Below are 22597 nucleotides of genomic sequence, written 5' to 3' on the forward strand. Positions count from 1 at the left end.
CCTCAAATGCATACACACACACTAGGGCTGGGCGATATGGACAGAATATCATATAATTATATTTTTTACGGTATTTTATGTTCTTGAATAATAAAAGTTCTACATTTGCTTTATGAGTTGTGCATGACCCTAGGTTAGCAACACATACATTTTAAGTATTTCAATGGGGTTTTCGCCATTTCAGTGGGGGTTTTCTGATTGTTTCATCACTCAAACTTCAACCAAAAGTTTATCTCATTTGAGATAATTTCCACACTGCCACATAGGTCTGCACAATATGGGCAAAAAATCTAGGCCTTATTTGTAAACAAATATTGCTATTTCCTTTTGACTGGTGATTTAGATCAAAACACTTGGGTGATCTGTTGAAATTATGGAAATATAATCATTATTCTAATTCTACAGTTAGAATGTACAGTTGAAGTCGGAAGTTTACATACACCTTAGCCAACTACATTTAAACTCAGTTTTTCACAATTCCTGACATTTAATCCTAGTAAAAATTGTTTTAGGTCAGTTAGGATCACCACTTTATTTTAGGAATGTGAAATGTCAGAATAATAGTAGAGAGAATGATTTATTTCAGCTTTTATTTATTTCATCACATTCCCAGTGGGTCAGAAGTTTACATACACTCAATTAATATTTGGTATCATTGCCTTTAAATTGTTTAACTTGGGTCAAACGTTTTGGGTATCCTTCCACAAGCTCCCCACAATAAGTTGGGTGAATTCTGTCCCATTCCTCCTGACAGAGCTGGTGTAACTGAGTCAGGTTTGTAGGCCTCCTTGCTCGCACACGCTTTTTCAGTTCTGCCCACACATTTTATATAGGATTGAGGTCAGGGCTTTGTGATGGCCACTCCAATACCTTGACTTTGTTGTCCTTAAGCCATTTTTCCACAACTTTGGAAGTATGCTTGGGGTCATTGTCCATTTGGAAGACCCATTTGCGACCAAGCTTTAACTTCCTGACTGATGTCTTAAGATGTTGCTTCAATATATCCACATCAATTTCCCCTCCTCATGATGCCATCTATTTTGTGAAGTGCACTAACCCCTCCTGCAGCAAAGCACCCCCACAACATGATGCTGCCATCCCCGTGCTTCATGGTTGGGATGGTATTCTTTGGCTTGCAAGCATCTCCCTTTTTCCTCCAAACATAATGATGGTCATTATGGCCAAACAGTTCTATTTTTGTTTCATCAGACCAGATGACATTTCTCCAAAAAGTACAATCTTTGTCCCCATGTGCAGTTGCGAACCGTAGTCTGGCTTCTTTATGGCAGTTTTGGAGCAGTGGCTTCTTCCTTGTTGAGCGGCCTTTCAGGTTATGTCAATATAGGACTCGTTTTACTGTGGATATAGCTACTTTTGTACCTGTTTCCTCCAGCATATTCACAAGGTCCTTTGCTGTTTTTCTCGGATTGATTTGCACTTTTCGCACCTAAGTACGTTCATCTCTAGGAGACAGAACGCATCTCCTTCCTGAGCGGTATGACGGCTGCATGGTCCCATGGTGTTTATACTTGCGTACTATTGTTTGTACAGATGAACGTGGTACCTTCAGCGTGTGGAAATTGCTCCCAAGGATGAACCAGACTTGTGGAGGTCTATATTTTCTTTTCTAAGGTCTTGACTGATTTCTTTTGTTTTTCCCATGATGTCAAGCAAAGAGGCACTGAGTTTGAAGATAGGCCTTGATATACATCCACACGTACACCTCCAATTGACTCAAATTATGTCAATTAGCCTATCAGAATTTTCTAAAGCCATAACATAATTTTCTGGAATTTTCCAAGCTGTTTAAAGGCACAGTCAACTTAGTGTATGTAAACTTCTGACCCACTGGAATTATGATACAGTGAATTATAATTGAAATAATCTGTCTGTAAACAATTGTTGGAAAAATTACTTGTGTCATGCACAAAGTAGATGTCCTAACCGACTTGCCAAAACTATAGCTTGTTAGCAAGAAATGTGTGGAGTGGTTGAAAAACAAGTTTTAATGACTCCAACCTAAGTGTATGTAAACTTCCGACTTCAACTGTAATAGTGGCCATTTGAATACAGTGTTGTTTCACATGACAACTAATGAAAAATCCAGGGAGATGTTCATAGAATTAGGAATTAGAATACTATTAAGATCTCTACGGATTTCTTTTGTGACAGGGTAAGAACCAAGGTGTTGGTCAGTGTTTAACAGGGGAGTGGGACCTTATAATCTTTTCTTACTTCATGTAGCTAATATTTTCATGCTTTGCCTATTTCTGTGATTTATATGGTACTGTTGCACAAAAAACATGCTAAATTAGGCCTACACCAGCACTACCCCGGCTGTATTAACTAGCTACGTTTGCTCTGACTCAGTACACTAGCCAGCTACCTAGCAATTAGCATTATCGGCAAACATAATTTATTTAGCCACATCTTGATAAGAAAAGACAACTACCTGTTTGCAGACAGTAATATACACAAACTAATAGTGCAATTATGGAACGCTTGTGGATTTATATTAAGAAGCAAAGTGGAAAGCAGCATTGTTGTCGTCAACATATTGTTGCATCTGCTGCATTGATGCAGACTGAAGAGTGAACGGTCAGCAAGTGATCTCATCAAAGACAGTACTCTGTGATCTCGTGGTCGAGCAACAACAACTGTGCTCTTTGAGTGAGGGGCAAGGCTTGGTGAGAGAGGGAGAAAGTTGTCACTAGTTACCACAGTCACAAAGTCATAATTATGGCTAAACGCTGCTTATTTCTACAATGTTCTTCGAATCTGATTTTAAACCTAACCCTAACCTTCCCTAACCTTAACCATACTGCTAACTGCTTTGTTTTCATGAACTTTTACGATATAGCCAATTTTGACATTCTGGCTGTGGTAACTATTGACAACCGAGGGAGAGAGGTGACTCAAGTAGCAGAAGTATACTATAAAAACTGAGTAGCGTATCACATTTAACAAAGAAACATTTTAGAAGGTAAAGTAAAAACCCAAACCCGTCCGTGCATCAATACTGGTATATAGTTAAATACGAAATACTGCCCAGGCCTAATGTACACACACACTGACACAGTGGAGTGTTTACTTTTCTCACTCCAGGAGTTCTGTTTCTATCTGCTGAGAACAACTATGAAACCTTGGCCTCTGTTGAGATTTGACAGAGAGACGACAGAGCGAAGGAGGGATGTGGTAAGGAAGAGTGAGGAGGGATGGAGGGGATGAGGTTTTGAGTGATGAGACTCCCGATCTCCATCAGATCCCGTTGTGAGATAGACCACAACACTCGTCTCCTTCTCTTCTCCTCCCTCCATCACTCGTCTCCTCTTTTCTCACCCTATGTCTATCATGCCTCTCCTCCCACGTCATTTACTCCCCAGTGCCCTCTCATTATTCGTTAATCAATGTTTTTTCTTCTATGTTGTTTTCCTCTATGTAGTATTTATTATTCCCTGGACTGGACTGTTCCTGGTAAAACAACAACAGCGCATTTGTGGAACACACTGGTCACCTCGTAAAGTGTGTGTGTGCGTGTTTGCGTGCGTGTGTGTGCAATATGTCTCTGACAAGAATGTGTTGGGAAATGCTGTTTTATTGTTCTATTTTGGAAAACTACTGAGGAATGTGTGTTTCACAGGACGTTCCATGGACAATAAATGTGGTGTTTATAAACCTAAAATGGTTTATGGGTTTGTCCTCAGAGTTAACTCCTGTAATGAGGAAACATGTTTAGGGAAGATTGTGAAACTGACCAGAGAGTATGTGGCATAGAAATATTATGTGTTTTATTATAGTAGTACACAGTGACTTTAGCTCTATAGGAGCCCTGCCTCCAGCTGTTTGCTTAGAAATTCTAGAGACAATAAGGAGACCTGCGTCTTGTGACCGTAGCGTACGTGTAGGTATGTACAGCAGGACCAAATCGGAAAGCTAGGTAGGAGCAAGCCCATGTAATGCTTTGTAGGTTAGCAGTAAAACCTTGGAGCAGGAAGCCAGTGTAGAGAGGCTAGCACTGGAGAAATATGATCACATTTTTTGGTTCTAGTCAAAATTCTAACAGCCGTGTTTAGCATTAACAGAAGTTTATTTGGTGCTTTATCTGGGTAGCCAGAAAGTAGAGCATTCCAGTAGTCTAAACTAGAAGTGACAAAAGCATGGATGAAATTTTCAGCATAATTTTTGGACAGAAAGTTTGATTTTTGCAATGTTACATTGATCTAAAAAGCTGTCTTGATATGTTCATCAAAAGAGAGATCAGGGTCCAGAGTAACGCCGAGGTACTTCACAGTTTTAGTTGAGACGACTGTACAACCATCAAGATTAATTGTCAGATCCAACAGAAGATCTCTTTGTTTTTATGGACCTAGAACTAGCATCTCTGTTTTGTCCGAGTTTAAAAGTAAAACATTTGCCACCATCCACTTCCTTTTGTCTGAAACACAGGCTTCCAGGGAGGGCAATTTTGGGGCTTCACCATGTTTCATCGAAATGTACAGCTGTGTATCGTCCGCATAGCAATGAAAGATAACATTATGTTTACGAATTACATCACCAAGAGGTAAAATATATAGTGAAAACAATAGTGGTCCTAAAACTGAATCTCGAGGAACACTGAAATTTACAGTTGATTTGTCAGAGGACAAACCATCCACAGAGACAAACTGATATATTTCCAACAGATAAGATCTAAACCAGGCCAGAACATGTCCATGTAGACCAATTTGAGTTTCCAATCTCTCCAAAAGAATGTGGAGCTCGATGGTATCAAAAGCAGCACTAAGGTCTAGGTGCACAAGGACAGATGCAGAGCCTTTGTCTGACGCCATTAAAAGGTATTTTACCACCTTCACGAGTGCAGTCTCAGGCTATGATGGGGTATAAAACCAGACACCAACAGCTTTAAAAAAAAAAAAAAAAATTGAGAGGAATGGGAGATTCGATATAGGCCGATAGTTTTTTATATTTTCTGGTTCAAGGGAGGCTTTATTACTGCCACTTTTAGTGAGTTTGGTACACATCCGGTGGATAGGGAGCCGTTTATTATGTTCAACATAGGAGGGCCAAGCACAGGAAGCAGCTCTTTTGGTAGTTTAGTTGGAATAGGGTCCAGTATGCAGCTTGAAGGTTTAGAGTCCATTACTATTTTCATCAACGTGTCAAGAGATATAGTATTGAAAAACTTGAGTGTCTCCCTTGATCTTAGGTCCTAGCAGTGTTTTGCAGACTCGGGACAAATGAGCTTTGGAGAAATACGCAGATTTAAAGAGGAGTCTGTAATTTGCTTTCTAATGATCATGAGCTTTTCGTCAAAGAAGTCCGTGAATGTATCACTGCTGAAGTGAAAGCCATCCAATGCTGCTTTTTAGTTAGCTTTGCGACAGTATCAAAAATACATTTTGGATTGTTCTTATTTTCCTCAATTAAGTTGGAAAAATAGGATGATCGAGCAGCAGTGAGGGCTCTTTGATACTGCACGGTACTGTCTTTCCAAGCTAATCGGAAGAATGGTGTAGCTCCATTTCCGTTCCAATTTTCTGGAAGTTTGCTTCATGGCTCAGGTATTTTCTGTATACCAGGGAGCTAGTTTCTTATCACAAATGTTTTTTGTTTTTAGGGGTGCGACTGCATCTAGGGTATTATGCAAGGTTAAATTTAGTTCCTCAGTTAGGTGGTTAACCTCTCTGGGATATGTAGAACGGTAGCGTCCCACCTCGCCAACAGCCAGTGAAATTGCAGGGCGCCAAATTCGAACAACAGAAATCTCATAATTAAAATTCCTCAAACATACAAGTATTATACACAATTTTAAAGATAAACTTCTTGTTAATCCAGCCACAGTGTCTGATTTCAAAAAGGCTTTACGGCGACAGCACACTTTGCGATTATGTTAGGTCAGCGCCTAGCCACAGAAAACCATACACCCATTTTCCAAAGAAGGAGAGGTGTCACAAAAGACAGAAATAGCGTTAAAATGAATCACTAACCTTTGATGATCTTCGCCGGATGGCACTCCCAGGACTCCATGTTAGACAATAAATGTGTGTTTTGTTCGATAAAGTTAATCTTTATGTCCAAAAACCTCATTTGAAATTGGTGCGTTATGTTCAGAAATGCATTGTCTCAAACAAATATACGGTGAAAGCGCAGAGAGCCACATCAAATTACAGAAATACTCATCATAAACATTGATGAAAGATACAAGTGTTAAACATACGATTAAAGATAAACGTCTCCTTAACGCAACCGCTGTGTCAGATTTCATAAAAGCTTTACGGCGAAAGCACACTTTGCGATTATGTTAGGTCAGCGCCTAGCCACAGAAAACCATACAGCCATTTTCCAACCAAGGAGAGGTGTCACAAAAGTCAGAAATAGCGTTAAAATGAATCACTTACCTGTGATGATCTTCATCTGATGGCACTCCCAGGTCTCCATGTTAGACAATAAATGTTTGTTTTGTTCGCGCGTTTAGTCCAGTAATCCAAATGCACAAGTCGCGGGAACTAAGTCCAGACGAAAAGTCAAAAAAGTTCCACTACAGTTTGTAGAAACATGTCAAACGATGTATAGAATCAATCTTTAGGATGTTTTTATCATAAATCTTCAATAATATTCCAACCGGACAATTCCTTTGTCTTTAGAAATGAAAGGAAACGCAGCTCGCGCTCACGGCCGCGCGGAAGGCTTTCAGCCAGACCCCTGGTTCAAACAGCTCTTATTCGCTCCCCTTTCATAGTAGAAGCCTGAAACAACGTTCTAAAGACTGTTGACATCTAGTGGAAGCCTTAGGAAGGCGTAGGAAGGAAGTCAGACAATCTGACCCTATTTACACTGTATATTGGATAGGCAATCACTTAAAAAGACTACAAACCTCAGATTTCCCACTTCCTGGTTGGATTTTCCTCAGGTTTTTGCCTGCAATATGAGTTCTGTTATACTCACAGACATTATTTTAACAGTTTTGGAAACTTTAGAGTGTTTTCTATCCAAATCTACTATTATTATTATATGCATATTCTAGCTTCTGGGCCTGAGTAGCAGGCAGTTTACTCTGGGCACCTTATTCATCCAAGCTACTCAATACTGCCCCCGTTCCCAAAGTTAACTGATTTTTGTACTCTGACATCCTTGGGTAGGTGGAGTCTGGAAGGACATTTATGAATCTTTCGGTTGTCTGAGAATTTATAGCACGGCTTTTGATGATCCTTGGTTGGGGTCTGAGTAGATTATTTGTTGCTATTGCAAACCTAATAAAATGATGGTCCGATAGTCCAGGATTATGAGGAAAAACATTAGGATCCGCAATATTTATTCCTCGGGACAAAACTAGGTCCAGATTATGACTGTGGCAATGAGTAGGTCTGGAGACATGTTGGACAAAACCCACTGAGTCGATGATGGCTCCGAAAGCCTTTTGGAGTGGGCCTGTGGACTTTTCCATGTGAATATAAATGTCACCAAAAATGTGAATATTATTTGCCATGACTACAAGGTTTGACAGGAATTCAGGGAACTCCTGAATAGTAGCAATAAAAAGTGATTGAGTAGGCTGCATAGATTTCATGACTAGAAGTTCAAAAGACGAAAACACATAATTTTTTTTGTCTATTGAAATTTGCTATCATAAATGTTAGCAACACCTCCACCTTTGCGGGATGTGTGGGAGATATGGTCACTGGTGTAACCAGGAGGAGAGGCCTCATTTAACACAGTAAATTCATCAGGCTTAAACCATGTTTCAGTCAGGCCAATCTCGTCAAGATTATGATTAGTGATTTGTTCATTGACTATAACTGCCTTGGAAGTGAAGGATCTAACATTTAAGTAGCCCTATTTTGAGATGTGAGATATCACAATCTCTTTCAATAATGACAGGAATGGAGGTGGCCTTTATTCCAGTGAGATTGCTAAAACGAACACCGGCATGTTTAGTTTTGCCCAACCTAGATCGAGGCACAGACACGGTCTCAATGCGGATAGCTGAGCTGACTACACTGACTGCTAGTGGCAGACTAGCCCTGTCTATGTTCATAGATAAGATGAGAGCACCCCTCCAGCTAGGATGGAGTCCGTCACTCCTCAGCTGGCCAGGCTTGGTCAGAATGAGGGCGAATTATGTACAAATTCTATCTTTTGGGAAGGGCAGAAAACAGTTTTCAACCAGCAATTGAGTTGTGAGACTCTGCTGTAGAGCTCATCACCCCCTAACTGGGAGGGGGCCAGAGACAATTACTAGATGCCGACACATCTTTCTATTCGATTTACACGCTGAAGCTATGTTGCGCTTGGTGACCTCTGACTGTTTCATCCTGACATCATTGGTGCCGACATGGATGACAATATCCCTATACTCTCTACACTCGCCATTTTTAGCCTTAGCCAGGACCATCTTCAGATTAGCCTTAACGTCGGTAGCCCTGCCCCCTGGTAAACAATGTATGATCGCTGGATTATTCTTTTTAAATCTAATACTGCATGTAATGAAGTCGCCAATGACTAGGGTTTTCAATTTGTCAGAGCTAATGGTGGGAGGCTTCGGTGTCTCAGACCCCATAACGGGTGGAATAGAGACTAGAGATGGCTCGGCCTCAGACTCCAACCCATTGCTTAATGGGGAGAACCGGTTGGAAGTTTATGTTGGCTGAATGAGCAACACCGGTTGAGCATTCCTACAGCATTTCCTTCCAGAGGCCATGAGAAAATTGTCTGGCTGCGGGGACTGTGCTATGGGATTTATACTACTATCGGCACTTATTGGTGGCTCAGACGCTGTTTCATCCTTTCCTACACTTAAATTACCCTGCCTAACGATTGCTTCTGAAGCTGGGCTTGCAGCACGGATATCCTCACCATAAGGCGATCGTTCTCCTGTTTATTATGAGTACAGCGACTGTAAAGCATGTTGAATGAAAAAAGTTGAGCGGGGGAATTTTAAAAAAATTATTAAAGTTGGCAGGTAGCAAAGTAGCATTAGCAACAAATCTGACCACGCCTCCATTTTGCTACTACCGTCCTATAGGAAGAAACTCAAACAAGACATGCCCATGACAAGAACTATTCAATGCTGGTCTGACCAATCGGAATCAACGCTTCAAGATTGTTTTGATCATTCGGACTGGGAAATGTTCCGGGCAGCCTCAGAGAATTACATTGATTTATACACTGATTCGTTGAGTGAGTTTATAAGGAAGTGCATTGGAGATGTTGTACCCTCTGTGATAATTAAAACCTACCCTAACCAGAAACCATGGATAGATGGCTGCATTCGCGCAAAACTGAAAGCGTGAACCACCGCATTTATCCATGGAAAGATGACTGGGAATATGGCCGAATATAAACAGTGTAGTTATTCCCTCCGCAAGGCAATCCAACAAATGAAATGTTGGTATAGGGACAAAGTTGAGTCGCAATTCAACGGCTCAGACACGAGACATATGTGATAGGGTCTACAGGCAATCACGGACTACAAAAATAAAACCAGCCACGTCACGGACACCAACGTCTTGCTTCCAGACAAACTAAACACCTTCTTTGCCCGCTTTGAGGATAATAAAGTGCCACCGACGCGGCCCGCTACCAAGGACTGCAGGCCCCCCCTCTCCTTCTCTGTGGCCGACGTGAGTAAGACATTTAAACGTTTTAACCCTCACAAGGCTGCTGGTCCAGACGGCATCTTAGCCGCATCCTGAGATCATGTGCAGACCAGCTGGCTGGTGTGTTTACGGACATATTCAGTCTCTCCCTATCCCAGTCTGTCATCATGAAGTGCTTTGAGAGACGGTTCAAGGATCATATCACCTCCACCTTATCTGCCATGCTAGACCCGCTTCAATTTGTATACCACCAAAATAGGGCCACAGACAATACAATCGTCCATCACACTGCACACTGCTCTATCCCATCTGGACAAGAGGAATACCTACGTATGTAAGAATGTTGTTCATTGACTACAGCTCAGCATTCAACACCATAGTACCCTCCAAGCTTATCATTAAGCTTGAGGACCTGGGTCTCAACCCCGCCCTGTGCAATTGGGTCCTGGACTTTCTGATGGGCCGCCCCCAGGTGGTGAAGGTAGGAAACAACATCTCCACTTCGCTGATCCTCAACACAAGGGTCCGTGCTCAGCCTCCTCCTGTAGTCCCTGTTCACCCATGACTGCGTGGCCATGCATGCCTCCAACTCAATCATCAAGTTTGCAGACGACACAACAGCAGTGGGCTTGATTACCAACAATGACGAGACAGCCTACAGGGAGGAGGTGAGGTCACTCGGAGTGTGGTGTCATTTCTGGACATTTTGAGCCTATAATCGAACCCACAAATGCTCCAGGTACTCAACTAGTTTAAAGAAGGCCAGTTGTATTGCTTCTTTAATCAGAACAACAGTTTTCAGCTGTGCTAACATAATTGCAAAAGGGTTTTTTAATGATCAATTAGCCTTTAAAAATGATAAACTTGGATTAGCTAACACAACGTGCCATTGGAACACAGGAGTGATGGTTGCTGATAATGGGCCTTTGTAGATTTTCCATAAAAAATCTGCCGTTTCCAGCCACAATGGTCATTTACAATATTAATAATGTCTACACTGTATTTCTGATAAATGTTATGTTATTTTAAAGGACAAAAACAATTGCTTTTCTTTCTAAGTGACCCCAAACTTTTGAACGGTAGTGTACATCTGACCATTTTTGTGATTCAGATTATTTTATTAGTCATTTGGAAAATATGTCCTCCTCACACACACACACACAGCATGACTATATAACTATCTCTCTCTGCCCCTCTCTAACCCCTCTCTCGCTCTCTCTTCCCATTCTCTAGATGATAAGACGCGTGTTCTAGTGGGTGATAACCAGGACTATATTAACGCCAGTTATATCCGTATGGAGGTTGGCAGCGAGGAGTTCTTCTATATCTCCTGCCAGGGTCCTCTGCCCTCCACCGTGCCCGACTTCTGGCAGATGGTCTGGGAGAACAGGTCTGTGGTGATTACTGTGTTGTGAAAAGTGTTTACATACAGTACATGACATCAGTGCACACACAAATGTTTTGACAGAAAACATTTTCCAGTAGAAAATCTGCATTTATTATTGGATAAGTCCATGTAGTCCCTCCCTGTTTCAGTCTGCTTTCTTCTATTTGATGCCTAATGAACACAATACTGGTGTGTCAGTGCTGACCTCTAACTAAAATCTTATAGCATATAATTGAACAGTACAAAGTTGTTAACAACCCTCCTCCCCACTTCCCAGGTCTGATGTGATAGCCATGATGACCCAGAATGTGGAGAGAGGCAGGGTGAAGTGTCACCGCTACTGGCCAAAGAAGGTTAGCTGTCCCCTGGACACGGGACGCTTCCATCTCAGCCTGGAGAACCAGCAGATCCAGGAATACTTCCACATCAAGATCATCCGCATGGTGGAGAAAGAGGTGAGGGGGAGAGAGGGATGACAGAAAGAGAACACATCTCAAATACGATCTACTCATAGATGTGACGGAGAGAGGATAGTAGAAAGCTGAAATATGTAAAGCATAAATTAGCATGAGTATAATGTGCTAATTTTGTATCTACTAAATCCAATGAAGCAGTTTTGAAGGATGCGCAATCTCTCTCATTTCAATTAAGTCGTCCATAAGCCACTGTCATCTCTTAGAGGGTTTAGGCCCTGGTTTCTGTTATGTTAAAACGCATTTGTACAAATATTCTAATTTGACATTTTATTGATTGATCAGTTGATTGATATCTGTTCCCTCCTGTTCCAGTCTGGTAAGACCCACTTTGTCCGTCACCTGAAGTTTACCCGTTGGTCTGACCACGGTGTGCCGCAGTGTTCAGAGCAGCTGGTCAGGTTTATCCGTTACCTCCGAGCGGTCCACCATAAAGGACCTGTCACTGTACACTGTAGTGCTGGAATAGGACGAACAGGAGTACTGATCTGCACCGATGTCATACTGAGTCTCATAGAATACGATCTCCCGGTAAGTTGGAGCACACGTGCTCACCAATGATGTATATAAACGCTAGAATACTGATGCTATGTTTTGGCAATGAGAGAATCCCCCGTTTTGAATCCCCTGTCCACCATATTGGTACTCCTCAGAAGGAGCATTCCTCCATAGGATTGAATGGAATTCTACAGTATTTCAATTAAATGTTTCAAGGACAAAAGTACATGTACACTGTATTTAAGTATTTATTGTTGTAGTGGGGACAGTAACATTAGTACTCTACAAATTCTATTTTAAAGGGGCAATCCACAGTTGACACAATAAAAGCTGGATGGGCCTGGAGAAATGTAACCACTCTCAAATTGATAAACAGAGCTATGTTCTTACTAGTTACTGATTTTAGGCACTGATAAAACAACATGTAGCTTGTTCTTTATTAACAATAGTTTGACAGCTTTCTGATGAAGATGTGTTCTCAGAAATCAGTCCGTACTGACAGCATGTTTCTCAGCAATGTTGCGTCAGCTGTCTGCACTGTCTACTTTTCATGGAAATTGTTTTTCTTCAGAAATACTGCACAAAACACCTTAGCTAGATGTAAAATTGTGCAACTAAAACCTCTGTAAAAACGTCAAATTTTATTCCTGATTCATCAAAGATTAATTCTGAAAAAAGTAGTAGTGGCAATGTTGTTGCTATGGTGACTCAACATGGACAAACAACAACAAATGTCAGGGTACGATATAGCGAACATAACACACCCACATCGAAGACGCAAATCTTGTTTTTCCTAATGAGCAGCAGAAAAGCCCAGACAATATCAGTTAGTTCAGACGCTCTTCAATCTGCAATTGAAACATTAACAAAGTGTTTCCCAGCCACTGTTTCGATAAACTGAGGTATGGGGCTGGATAATTGTAACCACTCTCATATTCAAAGACTGAGCTATGGATGCAAGGCCTGACCAAAATTATAGTTTTTAATCATGTTTTGATGCTTTACAGCGTGTGTTTACAAACATTGGAGTAAAACGCTACTGAACAAAAATGTAAAATGCTACATGCAATAATTTCAAGATTTTACCAGTTCAGTTCATATAAGGAAATCAGTCAATTGAAATAAATTAATTAGGCCCTAATCTATGGATTTCACATGGCATGAGCACAGGCATGGGTGGGCCTGGGAGGGCATAGGCCCATCCACTGGGGAGCCAGACCCAACCACTCGGGAGCCAGGCCCAGCAATCCAGAATTTATTTTTCTCCACGAAAGGGCTTTATTATAGACAGAAATACACCTCAGTTTCATCAGCTGTCTGGGTGGCTGGTCTCAGACAATCCTGCAGACGAAGAAGCCGAATGTGGAGGTCCTGGGCTGGCATGGTTGCACATGGTCTGCGGTTTTTAGGCGGAGGCTTATGGTAAAGAATTGAACATTCAGTTTTCTGGCAATAGCTCTGGTGGACATTCCTGCAGTCAGCATGCCAATTGCATGCTCCCTCAAAACTTGAGGCATCTGTGGTATTGTGTTGTGTGACAAAACTGCATATTTTAGTGGCCTTACTGTCCACAGCACAAGGTGCACCTGTGTAATGAACGTGCTGTTTAATCAGCTTTTTGATATGCCACACCTGTCAGGTGGATGGATTATCTTGGCAAAGAGTAATGCTCACTAACAGGGATGTAAACACATTTCTGCACAACATTTGAGCAACATAATCTTTTTGTGCGTATGAGAAATGTCTGGGATCTTTTATTTCAGCTCATGAAACATGGGACCAACACTTTACATGTTGTGTTTATCAAATCTAATTTTCTTTGTCACATGCGCCGAATGCTTACTTACAAGCAATGCAGTTCAAGAATATTTACTAAATAAACTAAAGTGAATTTCAAAAACAAAAAAATCTAAGTAAAATTACATAACAATAACGAGGCTATATACAGGGGGTATTGGTATCGAGTCAATGTGCGGGGGTACAGGTTAGTCAAGGTCATTTTTAAAGTGACTATGCATAGATAATAAACAGCGAGTAGCAGCAGTATAAAAACATTTGATTAATTGTTCAGCAGTCTTATTCCTTGGGGTAGAAGCTGTTAAGGAGCCTTTTGGTCTTGGACTTGGCGCTTCTGTAACGCTTGCCATGCGGTAGCAGAGACACCGCCTAGCATATAGGTCCTGGATGGCTGGAAGCTTGGCACCAGCGATGTACTGGGGGCGTATGCATTACCCTCTGTAGCGACTTACGGTCAGATGCCGAGCAGTTGCCATACCAGCTGTTGATCAAACCGGTCAGGATGCTCTCGGTGGTGCAGCTGTAGAACTTTTTGAGGATCTGGGGACCCATGCCAAATATTTTCAGTCTCCTGAGGGGGAAAAGGTGTTATCGTGCCCTCTTCACAACTGTCTTGCTGTGTTTGGACTATGATAGATTGTTGGTGATGTGGACACCAAGGTACTCTTGACCGGCTCCACTTCAGCCCCGTCAATGTTAATGGTGGCCTGTTCGGGGCCCTCCTTTTCCTATAGTCCATGATCAGCTCCTTTTGTCTTGCTCACATTGAGGGAGAGGTTGCTGTCCTGGCCCCACACTGCCAGGTCTCTGACCTTCTCCCTATAGGCTGTCTCATCGTTGTCGGTGATCAGGCCTACCACTGTTGTGTCGTCAGAAAACTCAATGATGGTGTTGGAGTCGTGTTTGGCCACACAGTCGTGGGTGAACAGGGAGTACAGGAGGGAACTAAGCACACACACCTGAAGGGCCCCACTGTTGAGGATCAGCGTGGCAGATGTGTTGTTGCCTACCATTACCACCTGGGGGTGGCCCGTCAGGAAGTCCAGGATCCAGTTGCATAGGGAGGTGTTTAGTCCCAGGGTCTTTAGCTTAGTAATGAGCTTTATGGGTACAATGGTGTTGAATGCTGAGCAATAGTCAATGAACAGCATTCTCACATAGGCGTTCCTTTCGTCCAGGTGGGAAAGGGAAGTGATTGAGATTGCGTCATCTGTGGATCTGTTGGGGCAGTATGCAAATTGGAGTGGATCTAGGGTCTCCAGCATGATGGTGTTGTGAGCCATGACCAGCCTTTCAAAGCACTTCATGGCTACCGACGTGAGTGCTACAGGGCGGTAATCATTTAGGCATGTTACCTTTGCTTTCTTGGGCACAGGGACTATGCTGGTCTGTTTGAAACATGTAGGTATTACAGACTCGGTCAGGGAGAGGTTGAAAAAATCAGGGAAGACACCTGCCAGTTGGTCTGTGCATGCTTTGAGTACATGTCCTGGTAATCTGTCTGGCCCCACGGTTTTGTGAATGTTGACCTGTTTAAAAGGTCTTGCTCACATTGGCTACGTGGGAGCGTGATCACACAGTCATCCGGACCAGCTGGTGCTCTCATGCATGCTTCAGTGTTGCTTGAATCGAAGTGAGCACAAAATGCATTTAGCTCGTCTGGTAGGATCGCGTAACTGGGAAGCTCGCGGCTGGGTTTCCCTTTGTAGTCCGTAATATTTTTCAAGCCCTGCCACATCTGACGAGCGTCAGAGCCGGTGTAGTAGGATTCAATCTTAGTCCTGTATTGATGCTTTGTCTGAGGGAATAGCAGGATTTCTTTATAAGCGTCCAGATTAGTGTCCCGCTCCTTGAAATTGGCAGCTCTAGCCTTTAGTTCAGTGCGGATGTTGCCTGTAATCCATGGTTTCTCGTTGGGAAATGTACGTACGGCCACTTTGGGGAAGACGTCATCGATGCACTTATTGATGAAGCTGTACTCCTCAATTCCATTGCCTGAATCCCAGAACATATTCCAGTCTGTGCTAGCAAAACAGTCCTGTAGCGTAGCATCTGCGTCATCCGACCACGTCTAACCGACCACGTCTAACAGTCAGCATTTGAGCTGGCCACACTGTTTTTTCACAGAAATATTTTGCACAAACAGTCTTAACAACTTTATGTTCTCAGTGTGAGCAGTTTATTTTTGGATGGAATGTTCAGACATTCAAATAAATAGCAACAGCAAAACACAATTCTCATCCAAATCTAAAAAATGTAGGCTACATGAGTCCTAGCACTAACTGAGGAAAGAGTGAGCTAATCTGAGTAGTCATATTTAGCTAACTCTCAGCTGACAGAAACCATACTATAAATGAACTAATAGCAATTACTATTTACAATTCATTACATCATGGGTGAGTTCACCAGTGATTAAAATAAGTGAGTAAAACTCTCTAAATGTCTATAGTAATCTGACAGTGGGTAGAGTGTGTGCCCGCCACCAAGTCTGTTTTTCTGCCTCAACCAAAGATAAGAAAAGGTGACAAGATGAGCTGGGTCTGTTTGCAGTATGCACATTGAAGGGGGTTAGTAATCTACTATCATTCACTTCCCATCATTCACTTCCGGAAGTTGACTCAAAAGACGAGTGAACTATCCCTTCACCTCGTTTTGTTATAACATCTTTGGTCTGACAGATGTTTACGTGACACCCACAATGCATTGAATGATGTCAACCAACATGGCTCCACACATAGCTGGCAATCAGCTTAGCATTAGCTCATCATAATCAGTACAACCTTTAAAACAGTATTTTACATACATATGTGTCCATTACAATCTATGCAGAATCAGAATGCATGATTTGTCACCAGTACTTGAAAACATGTGAATAAAACTGTAAATAACTAAATAATTACCACACTGTAGCGGTATTGTTAGAGAGGGGTAAAGATAGGTATAAACCCTGCCGAAAGGAAAAAAGTAGGATATATAGAGTACCACTACCAGACACACACACATCAGCAGAAGAGACTGCCTAGAGTGTAGCCTGTTTGCCAGATAGGCAGTGGAGAGAAAATATAAGACACACCATATAAAACACACATCACAGCACAGGGGTAACCCAACCAATAATAACTCATACAATAATAATGACAGAGCAATTTAATGGCAACTTCATAGAAACAATTTACAAGAAAGAACCTAGTCATCAACATTAGAGGATTTGCAATAATCTGTATTACCTACCAGTGGAGGAGTGCAGAGGGTATGAATGGGTGGGGGTTATTGTGTATTGTTCAAATAACAATACACAAAAACTTGCAAGCAACCTCCCATTAACTAAAATGTCATCCCAAATACGTCTAGCAGGGGAATAATAGTCCAGTGACACTGAACATCAAAGGGAAGCGCATTGATAAAAAGAAAGTCTGTTGCAGTGAAAAGCACTGGAGCGATAGAGGGGAGAGAGAGAGAGAGAGAGAGAGAGACAGTCTTAGCTGTTGACTTCAGGCTTGCAGTTGCACTGTCTGTCCGTCTGATGGTTTGTTTGTTTGTTTGTATGTCAAAGCTTTGCAACAATGTTGCTACTAATCCACGCGATCAATAACCGGTGTGGTCCCAAAAGATAACAACCACGACCTAGAGCGGTAACACCGATGATCAAGTTAAACAATTTACAAAATAAACACGCTGAAAATAAACAAGACTTCATTGCATTGCACACACTATCCAACTGCCGCGCCAACTAAGAGCTCCCTTCCAGAGAGCCGGAAGAGCTATCTTTATTTCCTCTTTCCTTACTACTGATGCGCTCTAAAAGTGGCAGCGCAGGGTTTCGCCACAACACAAACCATTTTCTGATAATGATTTATTTATACGTACATGTGGAACGTCCTGGCAGTCAATCACGTAACATCTTGACACTCACTCAGAGCCATTCAGTGTTGTTGTTTATGTATGTAGCTAGTGGGCTAAGCAGTAGCACTAGCAATGTCAATCAAAAGGCGATAACTCACAAATGCGGAATTTCCGAGTATGAAAGTGAGAAATCAGATTGTGACAGTGACAGTGAAGAGCTAACCCGCAACCTTTTGGCCATTGAGAACCCTGAATCTGAAGACCCTGGCCCACCAACGAAGTCCCAGGTCCCTCTGAAGATGCTGGTGGTGATGGAGGCAGACCAACAATGGATGGAGTACGGGAGGTCTGCGGTAGCTGGAAAGCCGCCAGCCATTTCACCCCTTTTGGCCCTGCTGTTGATTTTGATGAGTCCCAGTCTGGAATGCAAAGCCTGGAGTGCTCCAAGCTGTTTCTGACAGACAAGCTGGTCAGAGACATGGTGGGGGAGACCAATCGCTATGCCTTGGAGCTACAGGAGAAGAGAAAGCCAGGAGTGAGGGGGAAGCTCACTAAATGAGTGACAACCACAATTAGTGAAATTAATACCTTTCTGGTGACAGTCCTTCTCTTTGGGAATAGTGAAGAAGAACTCCCTATGGGAATACTGAAGCACAAATCCACTCTCTTTTCCCAAGACCTCTTCCTAGTTATGCTGCGATGCCTGCATTTCGTCAACAATGCTACTGCCAACCTACAGTGCCTTCGGAAAGTAATTTGACCCCTTGACCTTTTCCATATTTTGTTAAGTTACAGCCTTATTCTAAAATGGATTAAATCCTCAGGAATCTACACACAATACCCCATAATGACAAAGCCTAAACAGGTTTATAGACATTTTTACAAATATATGAATAAAACAAACAGAAGACCCATTGTTATGAGATTCGAAATTGAGCTCAGGTTTCTACATCTTGATTGGAGTCCACCTGTGGTAAATTCAATACATTTCAATTTATTTAGAAAGCTACACACCTGTCTATATAAGGACCCACAGTTGACAGTGCATGTCAGAGCAAAAACAAAGCCTTGAGGTCAAAGGAATTGTCCTGTCACGTTCCTGACCTTATTTCCTTTGTTCAGTCTTGTTTAGTTGGTCAGGACGTGAGCTGGGTGGGCATTCTATGTTATGTGTTTCTATGTTTGGTTTAGGGTTGTCTACTAGCCTGATATGGTTCTCAATCAGAGGAAGGTGTTTTACGTTGTCTCTGATTGGGAACCATATTAAGGTAGGCTGTTCTCACTGTTTGTTTGTGGGTGATTGTTCCTGTTCGTTGCGTTCGTTGGCTCTATGTTCACATGTTCAGGTCTGTAGCGTCGTTAGTTTCATTTTCTGTTTATTGTTTTGTTCGTGTTGTTAAGTATTCCAATAAATATGGAAACGTACCACGCTGCAATTTGGTCCTCCTCTCTTCCACCTAACGACGAGCGTTACAGATTCACCCACCACAAATAGACCAAGCAGCGTCATAACAGGCAGCGGCAGCAGGAGCAGCGCAAGGAGGAATGGACATGGGAGCAGAGTCTGGACTACACTACGTGGGAGGAGATCGACAGGTGGGCGATCGACCCAGGGGGAATGCCGGAGCCCGCCTGGGATTCTCTGGAGCAGTGTGAGGAGGGATACCGGCGAATGGAGGCAGCACGGCGACGCGGTAGGAAGCCCGAGAGACAGCCCAAAAAATGTCTTGGGGGGGGGGACTAAAAGGGAGTGTGGCGAAGTCAGATAGGAGACCTGCGCCAACTTCCCGAGCTTACCGTGGAGAGCGTGAGTACGGGCAGACACCGTGTTATGCGGTAAAGCGCACGGTGTCTCCTGTACGTGTGCTTAGCCCGGTGCGGTACATCCCAGCTCCACATATCGTCCGGGCTAGATTGAGCATTGAGCCAGGTGCCATGAAGCCGGCTCAACGCGTCTGGTCTCCAGTGCGTCTCCTCGGGCCGGCATACATGGCACCAGCCTTATGCATGGTGTCCCCGGTTCGCCAACACAGCCCAGTGCGGGTTATTCCACCTCCCCGCACTGGTCGGGCTACGGGGAGCATTAAACCAGGTAAGGTTGGGCAGACTCGGTGCTCAAGGGAGCCAGTACACCTGCACGGTCCGGTATATCCGGCGCCACCTCCCCGCCCCAGCCCAGTACCACCAGTGCCTACATCACGCACCAGGCTTCCAGTGCGTCTCCAGAACTCTGTTCCTCCTCCACGCACTCGCCCTGTGGTGCGTGTCTCCAGCCCGGTATCACCAGTTCCGGCACCACGCACCAAGCCTCCTGTGCGTCTCCAGAACCCTGTGCGCCCTGTTGCTGCTCCCCACACTAGCCTTAAGGTGCGTGTCCTTAGCCCGGTACCACCAGTTCCGGCACCACGCACCAGGCCTACTGTGCGCCTCAGCCTGCCAGAGTCTGCCGTCTGCCCAGCACCGCCTGCGCTGCCCGTCTGCCCAGCGCCGCCTGCACTGCCCGTCTGCCCAGCGCCGCCTGCACTGCCCGTCTGCCCAGCGCCGCCTGTGCTGTCCGTCTGCCCAGCACCGTCTGAGCCGCCCGTCTGTCCTGAGCCTTCAAAGCCGCTCGTCTGTCCTGAGCCTTCAAAGCCGCCCGTCTGTCCTGAGCCTTCAAAGCCGCCCGTCTGTCCTGAGCCTTCAGAGCCGTCCGTCAGTCAGGAGCCGCTAGAGCCGTCCGTCAGTCAGGAGCCGCTAGAGCAGCCCGCCAGACAGGAGCCGCCAGAGCAGCCCGCCAGACAGGAGCTGCCAGAGCCGCCCGCCAGCCAGGAGCTGCCAGAGCCGCCAGCCAGCCAGGAGCTGCCAGAGCCGTCAGTCAGCCAGGATCTGCCAGAGCCGTCAGTCAGCCAGGATCTGCCAGAGCCGTCAGTCAGCCAGGAGCTGCCAGGAGCCGCCAGTCAGCCAGGAGTTGCCAGAGCCGCCAGTCAGCCAGGAGCTGCCAGAGCCGCCAGCCAGCCAGGAGCTGCCAGAGCCGTCAGCCAGCCAGGAGCTGCCAGAGCCGTCAGCCAGCCAGGAGCTGCCAGAGCAGCCAGCCAGCCAAGAGCTGCACCTCAGTCCGGAGCTGCCCCTCAGTCCGGTGCTGCCCCTCAGTCCGGTGCTGCCCCTTAGTCCGGTGCTGCCCCTTAGTCAAGTGGGGTTAATATGGAGGGTCGCCATTAAGAGGAGGCCACGGAAGCGGGGATTAACTATGGTGGGGTGGGGGCCACGTCCAGAGCCAGAGCCGCCACCGTGGACATATGCCCACCCAGACCCTCCCCTATAGGTTCAGGTTTTGTCCGCACCTTGGGGGGAGGGTACTGTCACGTTCCTGACCTTATTTCCTTTGTTCAGTCTTGTTTAGTTGGTCAGGACGTGAGCTGGGTGGGCATTCTATGTTATGTGTTCCTATGTTTGGTTTAGGGTTGTCTACTAGCCTGATATGGTTCTCAATCAGAGGAAGGTGTTTTACGTTGTCTCTGATTGGGAACCATATTAAGGTAGGCTGTTCTCACTGTTTGTTTGTGGGTGATTGTTCCTGTTCGTTGCGTTCGTTGGCTCTATGTTCACATGTTCAGGTCTGTAGCGTCGTTAGTTTCATTTTCTGTTTATTGTTTTGTTCGTGTTGTTAAGTATTCCAATAAATATGGAAACGTACCACGCTGCAATTTGGTCCTCCTCTCTTCCACCTAACGACGAGCGTTACATGTCCATAGAGCTCAGAGACAGGATTCTGTTGAGGCACAGATCTGGGGAATGGTACTAAAAAATGTCTGCAGCACTGAAGGTCCCCAAGAACACAGAGGCCGCATCATTCTTAAATGGAAGAAGTTTGAAACCACAAAGGATCTTCCTAGAACTGGTCGCCCGGCCAAACTGAGCAATCGGGGGAGAAGGGCCTTTGTCAGGGAGGTGACCAAGAACCCGATGGTCACTCTAACAGAGCTCTAGAGTTCCTCTGTGGAACTAGCATAGAAAGATGTCCAGTTCCAAATAATTGTCAATACTGTTTGTGTGTGTGTGGTTTCTGGAAGTACAGAATAAAGAGGATTTATTAGAAATTAGAATACAATATCAGGATATAGCAATAAAACAATATTACAATTAAGTAACATAACACTGCTATAAAAAATAATCAATTGCTTGGACAACATCACAATTAAGAATGAAATACATAAGAAACAGTAACTGAAGAACTCCCCAAGGGCTCCACAAGGGGGCAAGTCATAGCAGAGCTATGCTAAGCAGGCCAAAAATGAATACACAGGAGGACATTGTCATGAGGAGGCAGGATCGCTTCAAAGGAAACAACACAAGCTAATACTTCTCTTAGCATTGTTTTACAGCGGTAATATAATAATGTAGCTAGCTACATAAGCACAATTGAGTATAACACATAAAGGTTATGAAATTAGTATCTTGCGTGTCCACGGTTATGAAGGAATACACAGAATACAGAATGTATGTTCCATACATAGCTACATACAGTATGCTACAGTAGAAACAACATAAGATATACAGAAACTTTTATGATAACGTAATAAGGCACTTACATTCATAGGAACGCACACATGTCCAAAGTAATTATTAGTAAGAAAAACAACAATGAAGGCAATGGTCTGACTGGAGATGAGAAAATGTCTGCATACTTGACTTGGGGAATCACTGGATAGTGCTTGGGCTCTCATCGAAGAGAGAAGTTTGTTCAGCTCATCTAGCTAATCCTTGCTTGACATTAGCATGCCTCATATGTAAATAGTCTGCCACAGTGAAATTGGCTACTCCTATGTGAATTAATGAGCAGGTGGAACGCACCTCATTTCAAACTGTTTGAAAATAAAACTGTTGTTTGAATATTATTTGAAATTGACAAGTTGAAACATCCTATTAGATAATTAGCAGGCAGCGTACCTTGGTTTGAGGGCAGCGTGGGTTAAATTACCTGCTGTGTAACAATAACATTTTGGAACAGTGAGCACATCATGACA

The 22597-nt window shown here is 43.8% G+C and overlaps 1 protein-coding gene across 1 annotated transcript in view; it reads left to right on the forward strand.

Moving 5' to 3' along the window:
- Positions 1–22597, forward strand: part of LOC139569804 (tyrosine-protein phosphatase non-receptor type 13-like) — a 160744-nt gene that overhangs the window by 133962 nt on the left and 4185 nt on the right. The window contains 3 exon segments of the mRNA XM_071391162.1: positions 10830–10986; positions 11261–11438; positions 11772–11987. Coding sequence (XP_071247263.1) covers positions 10830–10986; positions 11261–11438; positions 11772–11987 — 551 coding nt within the window.

This window comes from Salvelinus alpinus, chromosome 3, assembly GCF_045679555.1.
Source record: "Salvelinus alpinus chromosome 3, SLU_Salpinus.1, whole genome shotgun sequence".
Taxonomy (NCBI): domain Eukaryota; kingdom Metazoa; phylum Chordata; class Actinopteri; order Salmoniformes; family Salmonidae; genus Salvelinus; species Salvelinus alpinus.